The 20,793-nt window shown below is 35.2% G+C and overlaps 1 protein-coding gene across 1 annotated transcript in view; it reads left to right on the top strand.

The window, feature by feature from the left end:
- The window catches only part of ZDHHC17 (zDHHC palmitoyltransferase 17), an 83,466-nt gene that overhangs the window by 49,416 nt on the left and 13,257 nt on the right, over positions 1-20,793 (top strand). The window contains exons 8-11 of the mRNA XM_080662462.1: positions 302-427; positions 10,492-10,634; positions 11,939-12,039; positions 19,998-20,122. Of these exons, the coding sequence (XP_080518588.1) occupies positions 302-427; positions 10,492-10,634; positions 11,939-12,039; positions 19,998-20,122 (495 nt within the window). The remainder of the gene's footprint in view (positions 1-301; positions 428-10,491; positions 10,635-11,938; positions 12,040-19,997; positions 20,123-20,793) is intronic.

Raw genomic sequence — 20,793 nt, 5'->3', positions numbered from 1 at the left:
AGTCTCTGATCCAGCAGGTACTAAAATACCTACTTTTTGATTTGCTCTCTATAATATAAGCCAAAATGTAAGCACAAATAGAATCTACACGAGTAAATACATTTTTTGATTGTACCTTGAATGGGAAAGCATAAGTAATATTTAATGATTTTTAGATTCTTCTAGTAGTTGACTGCCCAGTATAAAAACAGTAATGAGCTAATATGCAGTCAATTTATTTTTATGGATGTGCTTTAAAAGTTAGTAACTAAAATATTTTGTTTTTACTATTAATATGAATTTCTTCCACTTATATTATCAGGGTGAATCAGCACTTGATTTGGCAAAGCAGAGAAAAAATGTCTGGATGATCAACCATTTGCAAGAGGCAAGACAAGCAAAAGGATATGATAATCCATCTTTCCTTAGAAAACTGAAAGCTGATAAGGTAAGTTCATGACTGAAAATTTTCAAATATCTAGTCTTTTTTTTAGTAAGATTCATAAGCATACTTTCTTTTTCAAAAATTTTTTTTATTGATTTCAGAAAGGAAGGGAGAGGGAGCGAGAGAGAGAAACATCAATGATGAGGAAGAATCATTAATCAGCTGCCTCTTGCATGCCCCTTACTGGGGATATGGGGATCTCGATGCCAGCAACCAGGGCATATGCCCTTGACCGGAATCGAACCTGAGACCCTTCAGTCTGCAGGTCGATGCTTTATCCATTGAGCCAAATCAGCGAGGGCAAGCATACTTTTTTCTCATAAGCATTTACAGCCTTTAATTTTGACATTGACCGATATAATATTTAAATATTTCACCCAGCATACAATGAAGGTAGATAGCAAAGTTTCTCAAGGCTCTGCCTATTTGACTGATGGTCTATTAATAATTAAGAAGGGTATATGTGAGATTGTTTAAATCTCATAAATTTTAGTTCATTGATTCTGCTGGCCTTAGTTAAGTAATTGATAAAAGTTTTTCCTGTTTAAGTGCATTTGTTAATATGGTAATCAGTTGTAAAAAATCTTAGTCCCAATACATATCTTTTTAACTACTCACAAGTCTACCTCTAGTTAAGTTAAGCTATTCATTCTTTTGTGATGTTGTAACTGTTTTTAAAGAGAGGAAACATTTTTTCACTTCTCTATAGAAATCCCATTTTAGACCTTTCATATACCTTTAATTATAAACTGTGTGACTTTTGGCTCAGTTGCCCATTTGTAATTATATGATTTCAAAATCAAGAACGTTTTTCCAAAAGAGTTGGTATGCCTTAAAAATTTCCCTTAAAAAATAGCTGATTGACAATTTCTTTATATACCTAAACAATTGACAAGGTATTTGCTAACTTGTCAATAGTCAAAACTTGAATGGCATACATATCTTATGCATGTCTTCCTCAGGTTGTTCCAGTGGTAAAACTATTTGTGTAAATTTAATATTGATCTGTCTGTTATCAGAACAAAATGACAAGTTTTGAATAAAGGGAAACACACTTGAAAGCATGCCTCATTTACTTGTAGTTCAGACTTCCTTAATGAGCTGAAAGTTCATTGGTGTATTATTTAGGCATCAGAAGAATTAAATTTATAGTTTATAAACTTGCCTATTTTCTATGCCATAGTTGAGAATAATGAACAATTTTTGCAAGTTATGTTAACTCTTATTTCACCATTAGTTATGATATAAATATGGCTTATTATTTATTTTCTTTGGTGTTGCTCTATCCTCCAGGATTTAGAGCAGTTTTGCTCAGCAGAGTGAAAATGGCTGATGTCTTATAATAACTAGGCTAGTAATTAAAGTATCTTGTATTACTTTGGGATGTCTCATAATCTTTATGCTTTCATTTGTTTAGTATAACTATTCTAAATTTTTAAAAATATATTGTCAGATGAAAATGACATTGTAAATTCTAGATATTCATTAACATGTAAAGTTATTTATAGCAATAATGAACTATATATTAGGTTTGTGTATTTGAACATGATCTGTTTTAAAAAAAGAGCTTCATTAAAAAGCTTAGCACAGTTTTACTAACATTTATATATTATTGTGATAAGTTCAGAAGTCAAGTATTCCTGTGTTTTTGTTTTGTTTTGACTTAGCCTTAAATATGTTACCTTTTTAAAAAAGGTTACTAGATAAAAATAGATGATGATTAGGGGCTTTGTGGAATTAAGTACTTGTAATTATGTAGACTATTCTTTTTCCATCTCAAATTAGAGAAATGTAAATCATGATCATGACTTTATTTGTTAGTCTGTAAAGTATATTCTGTATTTAAAACTAAATAAGAAGACAGTAAGACCTAGGATTCAATAGTATATGCCAAAAATAAATCATTCCAAAAGGGAAAAAGATTTTTTTTTTTGGGCAGTGCTAATAGACAATTAGATATGGAAGGAATTTTGATTTTAGAACTTGGGTTTTTAAAGTGAGAAAATTTTAGACAGGCAGATTTATTAACTTGCTTAATGAAAAGTTAGATGAAAATCTCTAAATTAGTATTTCTGCACATTTAAAAATCCATGATCCCTTTTGTTTACAGTGGATATTTCACAATATCTTATTTTTTAATGTTTATTGATAATGTGAAAATAAACCCGGGAATATGAAGTACATGTACTTTTCCCTATTCCTCCCTCTAAGTAACTAAAAAACCTGAACATCATTTATAAAATAAATGTAAAAAGACTGTGGAAGATGGAGAGAACGTGGCAAAATGGCTAGGGAACTCAGGCCCCAAAGAATAACATGGTGTTGAGTTCCCTGTGTTTTCTTTTGTTTGTTTATTTTTGCCTTATATACCAGTATCCCAGAAGAGGAGTTGACAAAGCCAACAGCCTAGAATCATGAATGGGTGCAGACAAAAAAGCTTGCAACAAAAAAGTCTGTTCTCTATTCAAAGGACCCAAAAAAAAAAGGAGGAAAAAAAGAAAAATTTTAGAAGCTTTTAGAAAATAACTTTCTGCTATATCCAAACACTACAGAAAATACTGATTCACACAGCAAAGGCCAGGACTTCTGTCCTTACCAGGCTATAATGAGGTGCTCCAACTTCTCTCCAGGGGTGGTGTCAGAAAAAGGCTGAGTAGACAGTTGAGACTTTCATTCCCACTGGCTGTGAATGACGTTCCATCCCCTGCTGTATCAGTGGAGAACACATAGGAAATAGTAATGAGGCACACCTAACTCTCCTAGCCAGGGAGGTATCAGTGTTATATCGTAAATCAGTGAGATAGATACGAGATGCCTTAATGAGCCAATTAATTAGGAGTCTTTATTTGTGAGGGCCCAGAGGGAGGTGTTTCCCAAATTTCTGAGCCCCGACATAGAAGAAGTTTCCCATATTTATACCTTTTGAGCTTCTTTGTCTGCAGATTTCACAAAGAGCTCTGTGTAGGTTATTGTTACAGACAGTTTGTAACCTTGAATACATAATGAACCAATACTTGGCATAAGAATATGGGAATTATTATCAGTATCAGTATTTGTCTGTTACGTCAGATGGCTAGCTTGCAAGGTCAGACAGCTAAGTTTTTATCTTTTTCTATTATTCAAACTAAAACAGTTATTTTACAGAATAAGGGACTATCTAAAAACAACAGAGTTGACCTACAGAATAAGAGACTGTCTAAGAATAACAGAGTAGTTCAAACAGCAGTTTTCCAAAGGAGGAATTACTATGCTTCATCAGTAGTGGTTCATTGGAGGCCTACAAGTTCCAGCTTTGCTCAGCAGTAATGAGGAGCCCTGTCGAGGCCAAGCAAGAATCCTGGACTTCCATCCCACCTGGCAGGAATGAGAAAGTGCCTCACTCCCCTCCCAACCTACATCAGAGGAATCCATGTAAAATAAAAGGTTTAAGTAAGATCTAGTATCACACAATACTCAATATGTCCAAGTTTCAGTTGGAAATCACTCATCATGCTAAAAGCCAAGAAGATCTAAAACAATGAAAAAAGAATCAACAGATGCCAACAATATGAGAGATGTTAAAATTATCTGATAAGAGATTTTAAAGCAGCTGTCATAAAAAGGCTTCACCAAGTAGCTATGAACATGCTTAAAACAAATGAAAGTTTCAGCAAAGAAATAGAAATACAGAAATAGAATATAAAGAAAAACCAAATAAAAAAATTTTAAACCGAAAATTACAGTAACCAAAATTAAAAACAAAAAACTCATTGGATGGGCTCAACAGCAAGTTTTAGGGGATAGAAGAAAGAATCAGTGACCTTGAAGATGGAACAATAAAAATTACCCATTTTGAACAACAAAAGGAAATAAACTGGAAAAAAAAAAAAAAAGAACAGAAGCTTAGGGACCTGTGGTTATAACAGAATATCTAACATTAATATGATTGGAGTCCCAGAAGAATAGAAGAAAGAGGGTGAAGCTGAAAAAGTACTGAAAGATATAATGGACAAAAATTTCTCCAATTTGGCAAAAGACAGAACTACAGATTAAGAAGCAGAACAAATCCTAAACAGAATAAACACAAAGAAATCCTCACTAAACACATCATAGTCAATCTTCTGGAAAAAATAAAGATCTTAAAATCCCTTTACCAATAGGGGCAACACAATTCAAATGACTGGATTTCTTTCTCATCAGAAGCCATAGAGCTCAGATGGAACTGACACATTTTCCAAGTGCTGAATGGAAAGAACTATCAACCCCAGCATCCCATACAGTGGAAAATATCTGTTAGGAATGAAAGAAAATCAACACATTCTCAGATAAAGAAAAACGAAGAGAATTTGTCATCAGCAGAACTATTCTAAAAGAATGGCTAAGAAAAGTTCTCTAAGCAAAAGAAATAAAATCAAGAATCTTAACATTAAGATTATGGTAAGCAAAATTATAGGTAAATATGGTAGATTTTCCTTCTTAAGTCTCCTAAATTTTGCTTGACAGTTGAAGCAAAAATTATAATGCTGTTTGATGTGACTCTAAATGTACGTAGAGAATATATTTGAGATACTGTATAACATAAATGAGGTTAGAAGGACATAAAAGGAGGTAAGCGTCACTTGAACTGGTAAAATGAAGACGAGTACACCATGATAAATTATGTTTATATAATGTAATATTTAGAGTAACCACTAAAAAAGCTATACTCACAAACACTGTAGATCATGAAAATAGGACTCTAAAAAACTTTCCAATAACCCAAAAGAAGGCAGGAAAAAGAAAATAGAACAAAAAAACAGAGAACAGACAGAAAACAAAACATAAAATTATAGACTTAAACTGGAACTTATTATTAATTACATTAAATGTAAATGGTCTAAATAAACCAGACAAAGACAGTACAAAAAAGAAAACTATAGACCAGCATCCCTTATGAATATACTCAAAACACCTTAACAAAATACTAACAAATATAAGTCAGCAATATATAAGGAAAATTATGCACCATGACCAAATGGGGTTTATAAATGCAAGGCCTGGAATAAATATTCAAAGATTATTTCATATACCCTGCCTTATTAACAAATTATAAAAGAAAAATTTTATGATTGTATCAGCCAAAGAGTATTCAATAAAATTAATGTCCATTCATGATGAAACTCTGAGAAAAATAGGAATAGAGGAGAATTTCCTGAACTTTATAAAGAACATATATAAAACCTTTAACTAACATTGTACTTGATGGTAAAAGATTGAGTGCTTTTCCCGAGATCAAGAACAAGGCAAAGATATCTCTTACTGCTCTTATTCAACATAGTACTGGAAATTCTAGCTAGTGATATAAAGAAAGAATAGGTCAGAAAGGAAAAAATAGTAAAATTGTCCCTATTTGTGGTTGACATGATTGTCTACATAGAAAATCCCAAGGAATCTGTCAAACTTCTAAAACTAATAAATGAATTCAGCGAGATCAAAGGATATAAGGTAAATATATTTAAAAATCTGTTTTATTTCTTACACTTGGAATAAATATGTGGGTATTAAAATTAAAAAAATAAAGTACTATTTAGGATTTCTAAAGAAACCTCAAAATTTAAATATTTAGGTGTAAATACAAACAAATGTGTAATATACTTATGTACTGAAATTTTTAAAATGCCAATGAAAGAAATCAAAGATATAAATAAATGGAAAGATATACTGTGTTCATGAATTGGAAGACTCAACATAATAAATGTCAGTTTTCCCAAAATTGATATACAGATTCATTGCAATTAAATAAAAATTCTAGCAATATTTTGCTATCGTCAACATATAGCTATTTTTGTTGCTGGAAAAAAATAAACTCACAGGTCAGTGGCCAAGAATAGAGTCCAGAAATAGAGCCATCAAGATATTGACAGAAGTACAATAGCAATTCAATTGAGGAAAGATAACCTTTTCAGCAAATAATGCTGGATCTTTTGAATATGCATAGGTGAGTAAATAAATAAAACCTTACTCAAATTTTACGTCATATAAGAAAATAAAATAGTTCACAGAATTAAATATAAAACATAAAACTATAAAAGTTTTAGGAAAAAAAACCAGAAAAATCATCAGAATCTAGGACTAGGCAAAGAGTTAGAATTGACACAAAAAGCATGATCCATAAAAGTAAAGTTGATCATTTGGACTTTATCAAAATTAAAAACTATAGTTCTACAAAACACCCTGTTATTAGGATGAAAAGACACACTACAGACTGGAGAGAAGTATTTGCACATATCTAATAAAGAACTAGTTTTTAGAATATATAAAGAACTTTCAAAACTCAAATGACACATATCTAATAAAGAACTAGTTTTTAGAATATATAAAGAACTTTCAAAACTCAAAAGTAAAAAATCAAGTTAGAAAATCGTCTTAAGACAAGAAGAATTATTTTACCAAAGATATAAAAATGGCAGATAAGTACATGAAAAGATGTTCAACATCATTAGTCATTAGGGAAATGCAAAGTAAAACCACAGCAACTTACTTTCATATACCTATTAGAATAACTAAAAAGTTGTGAAATCCCCAAACGCTGGTGAGAATGCAGAAGGATCAGATCCCTCAAACATTGATGGTGGGAATGTTTGGAGAAAAGTTTGGCAGTTTTGTGTGTTTTTTGTTTTTGTTTTTGTTTTTAAACTTCAGATGCAATTATCATGCAATGCAGAAACTTCACTCTTAGTTATTTATCCCAAAGAAATGAAAACTTGTGTTCACATAGAAACCTGTATGTGAATGTTCATAGCAGTTTTATTCATAATAGCCCCAAATTGGAAGCAACCCCAAAGTCCTTCAATGGGTAAATAGTTCAAGAAACCATGGTAAATTTGTACCATGGAATATTCCTCAGCAATAAAAAGAAATGAACTAATGATACATACAATAACCTGGATGAATTTCCAAAGAATTATGTTGAATGAAAAAGCCAATTCTATAAAGTCGTGTACCATTTATAGAAAATTCTTGACATGACAAAATTATAGAAATGTAGAACAGATTAGTGGTTGCCTGAGGTTAATTATGGGGGTGAGGGTAGGGCTGGAGGAGGCTGTAAAAGGACAACATGAGGAATCCTTATAGTGATGGAAATTTTCTGTATCATAGCTGTATTAATGTCACTGTCTTGGTTGTGATACTACTTTACTGATTTGCAAGATGTTAGTCATTAGGGGAACCTGGTTAAAGGTTACTTGGGATCTATCTGTATTATTTATTACAACTGAATGTTAATCTACAGTTATTCAAAATAAAAAGTTTAGTTAAAAAATAGATTACTGAATTGTAGAAGCAAGGTGGTAGACATGCAGGTATTCAGTATAAAATTATTTCAAATTTACTTTATATTTGAAAAATTCCATAATAAAATATAAGAGAAAATAAATTTATCATATCTATAGAAATAGTGTATCACTATTATACCTTTGTATTGTGTATGTTATATGATAGTTTTAAAAAAATCTAGAAATCCCATGCATAGGTGTTTAACCACAAAAATGCACTTATGTTACACAAAAACCTACATGTAAATGTTTATGGTGTCTTTATTCACAATCATCAAAACTGGAAATAACCCTAATTCCTTTGCTGAGGAATGGATAAAAAAACAGATAAATCCTGTAGTGGTATACTACTCACCATTAAAAAGGAACTGAGTACTGATAAACACAACAACATGGATGAATATCAAATGCATTCTTGAAGTGAAAGAAGCCAGACTTAAATGTTTGCATTCAGTATCATTCCATCCTAATATATAAAAAGCCAGGGGCCATCACGACCAAAACAACCGGACGGATGACCAAACACAGGCTGCGTGGGGCGACAAGGCCAGCAGGGGGTTAGTGAGGGATGACCAAACGACTGAACAGCAGGCTGCGTTAGGCGACCAGACTGGCAGGGGGGGCAGTTGGGGATGACCCAGCTGGCGGGGGGGCAGTTGAGGGCAACCAGGCTGGCAGGGTGACAATGAGGGGCAACCAGGCCAGCAGGGGGCAGTTAGGGGCGACCAGAATGGCAGAAGGGGGCCATTGGGGGTGACCAGGCAGGCAGGCAGAGGTGGTTAGGGGTGATCAGGCAGGCAGGCAGGTGAGCAGTTAGGAGCCAGCAGTCCTGGATTGTGAGAGGGATGTCTGACTGCCGGTTTAGGCCCAATCCCCAGGCAGTTGGACATCCCCTGAGGGGGTCCCGGATTGGAGAGGGTGCAGGCTGGGCTGGGGTGACTCCCCTCCCGTGCATGATTTCGTGCACCGGGCTTCTAGTTTATATATATGGCATTCCTGCAAAGGAAAAAAATTTAGGAACAGAAATCAGATTAGTGTTTGCCAGGGGCAGGGCCTGCGGCTGCAGGGTATTTGTGGACTTGATAGAACTATTCTGTTTCTTGATTTTTGTGCTAATTACACAACTGTGTATGTTAATCAAAACTCAGAGAACTATGCAGAAAAGGTGAATTTTACTATATGTGAATTGTATCTTATTTTTTAATGAAGAAATGTGGTCATTGCTGAGGGAAAACAAGTATCTTGACTAAAAACAAACCAAATTACAGAAAATTTTATACCAGACTTTTTCAAATGACACATGTCCACCTTCTCTCCCACCAATAACTATCCCCTTACCTATAGGTTCTTTCTTCTAGTTATAAATCTTCTCTAATCCTATCTAATAAAGAGGCAATATGCTAATTGACTGTCACACCCTCACAAAGATGGCGGCACCCACAGCCACAAGATGGTGGTGCCCAGTCCCCTCAGCCGCACCAGGGAGGCAGTCGCGCGGCGTTCGAACGCCTGCCTCTGGAGTCCCCCAGTCCCCTCAGCCCCCCAGCCACCCAGGGCCATCCTGAGGCACAGGCAAGCCTCGGATGGTGGCTGCCCAGCTGCCCGGGGCCGCCTGAGGCTCAGGTAACCAGGGCCAGCCGAGGCTTGCACTGCCAGCAGTTGGCAGCAGCAGAGGTATGATGGGGGCGTTGCCTTCCCCTGATCACCAGGTTGCCTCCCACCCCTGAGGGCTCCCGGACTGTGAGAGGGGGCAGGCTGGGCTGAGGGACCCCCCCCCCACCACCCCCGCCCAGTGCATGAATTTTCATGCACCGGGCCTCTAGTGTCTTGATATAAAATTCAAAATACTAGAGATGAAAAAAAATTGGAAGGATTACTTATTTTACTACAACATAAAATTAAACTCTGGAGTTGATATGTTTAATCATTAATTTAAGTTAAAATTACACATTTAGTTCAGAAATGGTTGAATTGGGGAAAACATGGCCATTTATTTGAAAAAGTTATAGTTTTGTAATTCAAGAAACTTGATAGAGGCTTATAAGTTTGTGAAAGGGCTGTTATGTGGAAGAGGCAGTGTTGCTCTGAAGATACTATTGTGGAGATGTTACAAGGAAATAGATAGGTTCTTAGAGAGGACTTTCTAATAACCCAACCAGTATAAAAACGAAATAGAACTACCTCTGGAGTATTAAGCACTTGGCTTTTAAATGTTTTCAGAGGCACATAATCTCCATTCTATGGATTCTGGTACCCTGTAGATTGTTTAATTTTATACTGTATCTAATTTTAAGGTTTTGATAATGCAGTTTATATGTATCATCCAAAATGCCTTCTCCAGGCTAAGCATCCTCAGTTTCCTTATCTTACATAGTTCTTCGATCATTAGTCATTCTGATTGTCCTTGTCTCTAGTTATCAATGCCCCTGGTAAAATGGGGTGGTATTTGTCATGAACTATTTCTAGCCTGTTCATGTGTTAGCAGGTGGTACTGCTCTCTTCTGTATCTGACTATCTAGACTCACTCCTGTAACTTCTATTCTCATTTTCCACAATTTTAACCAAGTACTTTTAAATTATTTGTGTATTGCCTGTTTCCAGAAGATAGAGACCAGCACCTTGAATAATACTTGCATATAGTAAGCATATTTGAATGAATCAATTCACTCTCTTGTTGCATGTTTTTACAAAGGTAACAATGGTTCGTATTGAGGTTACTTAAAACATTAAAAACTTTCTAATTGTTTTTTTTTTTTGTTTTTTTCTTTACAGGAATTTCGGCAGAAAGTAATGCTAGGAACTCCTTTCCTAGTTATTTGGCTGGTTGGGTTTATAGCAGACCTAAATATCGATTCCTGGCTCATTAAAGGGCTAATGTATGGTGGTGTTTGGGCTACAGTACAGTTTCTTTCAAAGTAAGTGTCATTTTTAACTATACCTTAATTATAAGTGTAAGATTATAATTTGGATCCTGCTATATAAAATTAATGTTTTGTATGTTCAGAAAATTGCCTTTCTGTAACATGTTTGATCTTAATGTTAAAGAATTTTGGCAAATTTATATGTGAAATATTTAAAAATTTTAATAATGTTGTCTAGCATTAATTCTTAAGGCTATTAAACATTTTAATAAAAGTGGACTTGAGTTTGTTGAACTCTAAATGTAAGATACATATTGCTTCTTTCTAGATAATTATAATGCTTGAACTTACCTTGTCATAGGAATGATATTTTCTTTGGTCATAGGTAATATGCAAAAAAGAGGTTTAATTTTAGTAGCAAGGTAAAGTCTAAGCATATGAAGCAAGCTCAGTTTTTTATCATTATTATTTTCTCCCTATTTTTTCTTTAAACATTGTGATAATTTCTTTTTCTTCTATCCTTAGACATTGCCTTAAAATTGCCCATCCAGCAATCAATCACTAGTCTGTGATCCAAAACTTCCCACCTTCCATTTATTCCTTTAGTACTTTGTTATTCCTTGAATTTCAAAAAAGAGTTCTGCAAATAATTTACACAGAGATGAGAATGACTAGTAATACACTAATGTGTTAACTCTCAGGAATAGGCTTACTTCTAGGTAATTAATCACATTTAAGTGTTTCTTGGAGCTTTGAAGGCCTTTATAAACAGGAATTCACCACGATTTTCTATTTAGCCTACATGGATGATTGATCCTGCTTATGTTTGATGAAATTTATTAATACTTATTTTTCCTGAATTCTAAATGCTGTAAATAATGACCTTCAGTTTTACTGAATTAGTAGTTCATTCTACTTGAAAAGATGTGGTGAAGACTAACAGGAGTATATAGGTTAGGAGAAATAAAGATGAAATACAAAGAAAAACTTTAGGATAGCTTTCTACTTCTTTGTCAAATTATAACCCATCATTAGTGAATAATGCAGAATGATAAAGTTGAATTTTTTATTAAGAGTGTAGGAGTACCCTGAAATATTAAAATTGAAAAGTAATGGAATATAATTTTAAACTCTTGGTGAATTAAAAGAAGCTTCAAAATCTTGCTGAGTCATTCAGATTGAAGTCATTTATTATTGATTACTATGAAAACAGTCTTGGAATTTAAGCATCCTGGACTTCTAGATTTTGGTTAACCAGAGTTTATTATGTGAAAAGTGTGTAATTTTCATTTAAATATGTATATTAATTTAAACAATAAAATATAGAGCTCAAATTTTATAAAACTTATGTTTTACAGATCCTTTTTTGATCATTCAATGCATAGTGCATTGCCCCTTGGAATATATTTGGCAACCAAATTCTGGATGTATGTCACGTGGTTCTTCTGGTTTTGGAATGATATCCTTTGGTTATAAAGGCCATATCTAAGAAATTTTTGTTTGTTATTTAAATAATTGTTTAATAATAATTTAACATTAGGACTGAACTCACAATTAACAGTAAACTATTTCTAGAAAAATAAGTATGAACAGTATTTCTAGAACAATAAGTATATAAATACTGTTTTTAAAATGTTACATATTACATATTGAATAGATTGCTTTTGAAAATTGCTCTTAATAACATCAATAATAATAATAATAGCTACTATTTATTGTATGTTTAAAGGGCATTTTCTTAAATACTTTGTATCATTTAATACACATCCTGTACATTAGTATTGTTATCTCCAATTTATAGATGAGAAAATTTAGGCTTAACTAGGTTAGGCTGTTGTCCTTGACTAAGGCCACACAGCTAGTCTCTGGTATAAAAACATGAACTTATCTGATTCTATAACACATATTCTAAACCTCTCTTTTAAACTGTGATTTTTATGTTTTAATATCAAGCTATTTTCTCTAAATATTTTCTTAATTTCACAACTTACTTTTGCTAAGGTAGCTAACAGTTAATTTTCTCTTTTACTTCATGAAAAGCATGTAATGCTACATCTTCAAATATTTGCTAACTTCAGTAAATTGTTTCAATGTAGTGTATTTAAAAAAATAATATTTCAAATTGTAAATGTGTGTGCATGTGTGGGTATCAAAGAAGTAAGATCATTGTTAATTTATGATATTTTTACATAGAAAAAGTTCAGTCAGTAAGAGAGTCTAATGTAGTATAATAAAGGCACATGTTTCATAAATGTTCATTAAGTCATTTTCAAAACATTACCACAAAGTATATAAGATTTTAAATGTGTGCAGTTTTTGGTGACTTGATTTTAATTAGTACCTGGTTTCACTTCACAGTCTTGCATGTTATAATACTGTATTATTTTTGTTAAATTATCCTGTATTTTAGTTGAAAAACAAAACATGCTTATTTTATTTTTGAGAGTAAGGCACAATTGTAACTACATTTGTAATGCTTATATTTTTATCATGTATATGATTACTTTCAGAAAGTATAGTACTTTTAAAATACTTCCTTGTGTAAGTATCAAGTGAAATTTTTCCATGTGGCAGTTTTCACTAGCTCATTCTGGGCTTGCATAATATTTTCACATAAAAATTGTCTTTCAAGAATTTATTATTAAACATTAGAATTGTCTTATTGGAACATTTAGTATGAGTAAAACAGATTTACTTGTTTTCATTACCTCATCTATTTTAAATTTATAAAAAAGCACTGACCTCTGAAGTGACTTTGTAGTCCAGACATATTTTTTAACTTGATTTCCTAAATTGGACAGTAAATTTTATGTTCAAGAAAAAAGTTAGATTCCTATCTTAAAATAATTTGAGACTGTTGCTAAACCCTTAATCTGTTGTGCATGTAAGTGAAGAAAAAACAGGAAAATTAGTAAATTACAAAATAATGAAAACTTTATGCCAGACTTTCTTACATAGTACAATTTGAATTTTCTTTATTTGGATATAGTATAAAAAAGAGCTATGCAGATTCCCACGGCTGGAGAGTTGAGAATGTGAGAGGAAGGAAAGGCCAGAACATTCAAGCCTATTTAACTTGCCCTATTTGAATAATTCTGCTTTTAAAATAGATTTGTATATAATTCATTTTTAAATGCATGGAATAAATTGCACATGCTAATTTTTCAAATAAAAATTGTAGTATGAGAATACTAAATTTTATACTTGCCTGTAAGGTAGGGTTGATCATAGTATTGTCTCAGAGAATTCTAGAAAAGATGAATATAATATAGTGCAAGACATACCTGACATATAAAAAGTGCTAAATAAGTACCTGTTATTATTTATATATGACTTTTTAAATCTAAGTTGATGTCTCAATAGGCTTTAAATGTGCATTTACATATTTGGATGTGTTTGTGTATATCTTACTCATGGATGTGGAATACAATCACAAATTACTTTAAATTCTGATTTAAAAAAACAACACCTTTTATACTTGTCTGTGTTGTAAAAGAACCATATCTCTAGTTCCTATATGATTTTAGAGCTACATTTTTTGTTTTTCAGTATTAAATTTCTGAGCCAGAGAGAGAAGCCCAAAAAACCTGTGGGAAGGAAATAGTAAAGAGCCCAGATGAATTTATAATGGACACACAAAGGATATTAGACAGAAAGGAGCCAGGAGGCTCAAGATACAGGATAATGATTAAGGTGCAGAGCTAAAGTCGCAGCAGCTATCAGGGACTACCTCTTTTGCTGACCCCGTCTCCTTGCTATTGCTTCTACCACTTTCCTCTTGCTACTAAGTACTACGTATGTAATTAAAGCTGATTAGACTAGTTTTGAAAAATAGAATTACAGTCAGTTTTCATTATTCATAATAGTTAAGTTCTATAAAGTCACTGTGAATACCCACTGTTCCTAGGGGAAAAGAAGGTTAGCTTCCTATAAGCCTATGGTCACAACATTTTTATCAACCAGTCAGAACATAACCTTGTTTTACATGTTTTTCTGTTTAAACACAAAATTTAATATTTATTGTTGACTCATTAAAGTGAACTCATTGCCAACCACATGATAATCCATGCCTAAATAAAACATACCTAACACATGTATTTTCTCTGTAGGCATAGCACAGTCTTCTTGCACTTAGGACATTAGATAGCACTTCAGCACTACACTTAGAGGCCATTTCAAAAGGCAAAGTCACCAATAAAAAGCACAGCGATGTGGAAGATATGGCACTAAATAAACTATGAAAAGGACATTGTTCACACTATAAAGGTGAAACACGAAGGCAGAGTGTGACCTTGTTCAGCTCAGCTGAGAATGTGTGTGTAGGGTGACTCATACTGTTTGCCACTTAGTGCATAAACATAAATGACTGCACAAACACCATGAGTATTGATTTGCAGGCTGCAAATAAATTTTTTACCGAGTAGGCATGAGGATCAACTTTATGGTTTTCATAATATACCAAACTAGGTGTTTTTGTGAAGATAATGAATTTTATATTGACATAAACTATTTCTTTTAATAAATAAGTTCTTATTTTTTTACTATTCATTAAATATTTACCACCCCGTTATACACTTTATATTTATTCAGTGCTTTTTGGTTTATAGCTTCCTGAGATATTTTACTTGGTTCTCAGAACAATTTTTTAAGATTAGAAAAAGCAAAATGCACAAATTGTAATGCTGATTTCTAACCGATGGATAAATTGAGGTTCTGAGAAATTGTATGTCTTGCTCAGAGTCACATAGGTAGGTGATTATCAAGTCTGGTGTAGAACCACTCCTTTGACCCCATATAGAATAACCTTAAATTCATAAACCTTCCTTTAAAGCAATTTGGCAACCTGTAGAAAGAGCTTTAAAAATACCCTTTGAGCCCTAACCGGTTTAGCTCAGTGTATAGAGCATCGGCCTGCAGACTAAAAGGTCCCAGGTTCGATTCTGGTCAAGGGCATGTACCTTGGTTGCGGGCACAGCCCCAGTAGGAGGTGTGCAGGAGGCAGCTGATCGATTGTTCTCTCTCATCGATGTTTCTAACTCTCCATCCCTCTCCCTTCCTCTCTGTAAAAAATCAATAAAATATATTTTAAAAAATACCCTTTGATCTCTTAATCACTTATTCATAATTAAGTAATCAGGGATAAGATCAAAGATTTATTTACTAGGATGCTTATCATAGTACTATTATAATAGAGAAAAATGGAAACAACCTAAATATCCAATCTTAATATAGGGATAGTTGTATCAGTTACACTACATATGGTATGAGATAAAATAGCTATTAAAATGCTTTTATAGACTTGATATGGGCTGATACTTAGGATATAATAAAAATGCTTTAAGTTACAGAATGATTCTAATTTTAAAATGCACAAAGGATATGAACTGGAAGTGACTACATGTCATTTTAGCAGTGATTATCTCTGGATGTTAGATTCATGCGTGATTTTATTTTGTTTCTTGTCCTTTTATTTATTTGAAAATTTTATTGACTGTGCTTTTATAATAGTCAACTCTGAAATTCACTGTCATACCCAGTACAACTATGGTTGCCACCACTTCTTATTTATTTATTTTTATTTCAGAGAGGAAGGAAAAGGAGAGATAGAAACATCAATGATAAGAGAGAATCATTGATCGGCTGCCTCCTGCATGCCCCCTCCTAGGGATCCAGCCCGAAACCCTGGCATATACCCTGACCAGGAATTGGTTAACCATGACCTCCTGGTTCATAAGTCGATGCTCAACCACTGAGACACCGTGGCTGGGCAGCACTTTTGAAATATTGACAGTAGGTTATTAGAAATTATTTGTGTCTAAAAATAAATTATTTTCAATTAGTTTTTAAGGTCAACTAAGTTTTTAAACTAAAGATAGATGTGAAGAACTTTAGAGCCTGGAATGATTATATATATAAAAATGAAGAGAGTGCAAAATTATCATTTTCACCATTCTCTTATGTATTTTTTCTCTTAAACATTTTTTCTACTTCAATTTTTTGTATATCTTTTCTAGTTTCCTTCTAATATCCTCTAAGTTTTTTAATACCTTTCTTTAGGTATCCAATCACCACCAACAATATTGTTATAAATATTCTTGTATATTTTTTGTGCACATGAGCAAAAGTCTCTGAAGTTATTAAAGATGGTCTTTTATTTTACATTCTGAAACTGTTATAAGTAAAAGTACTGTCTCTGAAAAATGCTAGGATTCAGCATTCTTTGCACATGAATTTACCCAACTTCATTCTCAAGAGACTTTTAGGTGTTGGAACAGCTGAAAATTGACTTTGTATTTACTCTCCTCTGTACCAGTACATTTTCTTTTTATAATTCTGTTTTTATTGATTTCAGAGAGGAAGGGAGAGGGAGAGATAGAAATATCAACAATGAGAGAGAATCATTGATCGGCTGCCTCCTGCACACACTCCCTCCTTCCCCGCACTGGGGATCAAGCCTGCAACATGGGCATGTGTCCTGACTGGGAATCAAACCACTACCTCCTGGTTCATGGGTCGGCACTCAACCACTGAGCCACACCATCTGGACTGTATCAGTGCATTTTTTGAAATAAAGATGGTAAAAGTTGGAAGAAATAGGAGACTGGAGAAAGAGAAATCACATATCTATACTAATAAAAGGGTAATATGCTAATTAGACTGGGAGACCTTGCGGACGTCCTTCCGGACAAAGCCATGGTGGCAGGGGTGGTTAGGGGAGATCAGGCCAGGAGGGGAGGGTAGTTGGGGGTGATCAGGCCAGCGGCGGGGGGGACGACAGTTGGGGGGTGAGCAGCCAGCAGCGGGGGAAGTTGGGGGCAAGCAGGCTGGCGAGGAGAGGTCAGTTGGGGGTGATCAGGCCGGCAAGGCAGCAAGGGGTGGCAGTTGGGGTCAAGAAGGCTGGTGGGGGTCAGTTGGGGGTGGGCAGGCCAGCGGGCAGAGTGGTTAGGGGTGATCAGGCAGGCAGGCAGGTGAGCGGTTAGGAGCCAGTGGTCCTGGATTGCGAGAGGGATGTCTTGTGGGATCGGGCCTAAACCGGCAGTCAGACATTCCCTGAGGGTTCCCAGATTGGAGAGGGTGCAGGCAGGGCTGAGGGTCCCCCTCCTCCCCCCCCCCCCCGTGCATGAATTTCGTGCACCGGGCCACTAGTGTGTATATATGTGTGTGTGTGTGTGTGTGTGTGTGTGTGTGTGTGTGTATGTATGAATGACAAGTGATAATAATGACTCTTCTTCCTTCTTTTCTCCTATACTACTATATTTTATGAGGTTATTTAGTGTTTGGGTATTTACCACACAAATATAGGATTATTTTATTCAAAAAGCTGTTCTTTTTTCTGTGCTTCATAAGAAATGTAAACAGTGTATATATGTGATCATGTCCAAAAGTCTTACAAAATTGTTGTATGATACTTTCTTACATAAAATATGGAAAATGAAATCTTAGTATTCTAGATTTTTGTGTTTCAGAAATGTATTGTTCTAAAAACATCGCTTTATTTTTCCTAATGCTTTTTAAATGCCTAGTACATTTTTATATTTTTATTAGATAGGAAAATAAGACCATAGAAACTATTTCTGTTTTAAGCAATTTATAAATATCTTTTCTAAAATTAAGGTTAGCTTGAATGTTTTCAAAAAAGGCAAAGGAGAGAATTTGAAAGCAATCTTTTAAATATATGAGTATGATATCTCAAGAGTTTGGTAGCTATATAAAGATTTTAATGCATATAAATAAAGTATATCTATCTATCTCTATGTATATATAGGTATATAGATATATAGATATATACACTAGTGGCCCAGTGCACGGGGGGGGGGGGGGGGAGAGCTGTCCCTCAGCCCGGCCTGCACCCTCTCCAATCTGGGACCCCTTGGGGGATGTCTGATTGCCAGCTTAGGCCCCATCCTGTGGGATTGGGCCTAAACCGGCAGTCAGACATCCCTCTTGCAATCTGGGACGACTGGCTCCTAACCACTCGCCTGCCTGCCTGCCTGATCACCCCTAACCACTCTGCCTGTCAGCCTGCTCACCCCCAACTGCCCCCCCTTACCAGCCTGATTGCCCCCAACTGACCCCCTTGCCGGCCTGCTCGCCCCAACTACCCCCTCCCACTGGCCTGATTGCTCCCAACTGCCCCCCCCACCAGCCTGCTCACCTCCAACTGACCCCCCCGCCGGCTTGCTCGCCCCCAACTGCCCCCCCTGCCAGCCTGCTCGTCCCCAACTGCCCCTCCTGCCAGCCCATCACCCCCAACTCCCCCCTCCTGCCAGCCTGATCGCCCCCAACTGCCCCCCCCTGCTGGCCTGATTGCCCCCAACTGTCCCCCACTGCCAGCCTGCTCACCCCCAACTGCCCCCCCCACCACTGGCCTGATCACCCCCAACTCCCCTCCCCTCCTGGCCTGATTGCCCCTAACTGCCTCTGCCTCGGCACCGCCACCATGGCTTTGTCTGGAAGGTCTCCCGGTCTACTTAATATATTACCCTTTTATTAGTATAGATATATATAAAAGCCTAAGCGACTATTCAACTGTTCGACCAGTAGCTGTGATGTGCAGTGACCACCAGAGGGCAGATGCTCCGACCCATAGGTTAGGTGGCTGCTGGAGCCCTATCAGCCCCGAATCTGGTTCACCCACATCCCGGGCCCAGAGAGGAAGGAGGAGGAAGCCTGATTCCTCACAGAATCGTCCATGGGTTAGCTTGCTCCTGGGGCCCTGTCGACCCCGAATCTGGTTCACCTGCACCAGATTCCCTTTCAATGTGCATGAATCCATGCACCCGGCCACTAGTATGATAATAACTTTGAACATGAGAAGTCCCTTCATTTTTGTCAAAAGAAATAATAATTTAAAAATGATCTAGTCAATGAATTTTTAATGTACTTGCTGACTTTTAAAAAGTAGATAAGCCTACATGATTTAATGTTTATAAAGAATTCACATTTTTGCCTTAGCTGGTTTGGCTCAGTGGATAGAGCATTGGCTTTTGCGGACTGAAGGGTCCCAGATTCGATTCTGGTCAAGGGCACATCCCCAGTAGGAGGCATACAGGAGGCAGCCAATCAGTGATTCTCTCAATCAGTGATTCTCTCTCGTCATTGATGTTTCTATCTTTCCCCTCTACCTTCCTCTCTGAAATCAATAAAAATATGTTTAAAAAAAAGAATTTACATTTTTACTTTTTACATTTAGTTATAGACATATGGAAAATATCTCATTTGATGTTTACAAAATAGATAAACCAGCTTGGATAGTAGATGTAATAATCTGTTTTCATGTAATAACTAAATCAGTTTGTATTTTTTGATTGGTAGGTGGGCTTTTGTGTGTTTTTTTTTTGTGATAAAATTTTATGGATTATAAATTTACCTGTAAGAGTAACTCATTGGCTCTTTAGATTCCTTAACTTTAAGTACATCTCAACTTTTTATTTATCCATCTTCCATTCCTTGCCAATAGTGTTGCACTTTTCTACAATTTTGGGAAGTCTTGGAAATCTGATCCAGGGATAATTAAAGCTACAGAAGAGCAAAAGAAAAAGGTAGCAAGAAACAATCTAACTAGTCACATGAGTTTCACTGCCAAATTACCAGTAGTTATGGTAGATATTAGAGTACAAAGGAAGAAACTGTTGTTTAGAATTTTCAAACCAAAGAAGTTTCAAAACCAACAGATGTATAGTTGGTGCTCTTGTGATGCCTGTCCTTACACTTCCATAACATTTGATACTTTTATGCTTCGCTTATTCATAAGGCTACTGGGATTGCTTTGAGAGGTGGATACAGTATTTTAAACATCTCTGTAAACCCTCCACAAATAATATGCATTCAGTAGATGTTTGTTGAAAGACTTTGTAAATTGAAAGGCCAATAAATTGGTTGATACTGAAGATATATCATCACAATAACTGAAATATTTGTATGTATGATCCTGGGCACCCCTCACCTGTAACACAGGTACTTAGGAAGCCAATTTTATTATTTTAAGCACTAGTTATGGACATACGGAAAATATCTATTTTAACCAGTTTTTTTTTTTTAAACAAAACAAATCCTGATGAATTATGTCTGCCTACAGTAGACTAAAACACTGGCATGTTCTTATGGCCCAATCCCCCCCCCCCCCCTTTTCTAGGAGATTGCTACTGTTATGTTATAGTATTCTTCAGACATTACTGCTAATAATTGGTTTGACAGGTTTCCTTAGTCATAA

This window comes from Plecotus auritus (genome assembly GCF_963455305.1).
Source record: "Plecotus auritus genome assembly, chromosome: 3".
Taxonomy (NCBI): domain Eukaryota; kingdom Metazoa; phylum Chordata; class Mammalia; order Chiroptera; family Vespertilionidae; genus Plecotus; species Plecotus auritus.
This window is presented reverse-complemented; position numbering and strand designations above follow the sequence as displayed.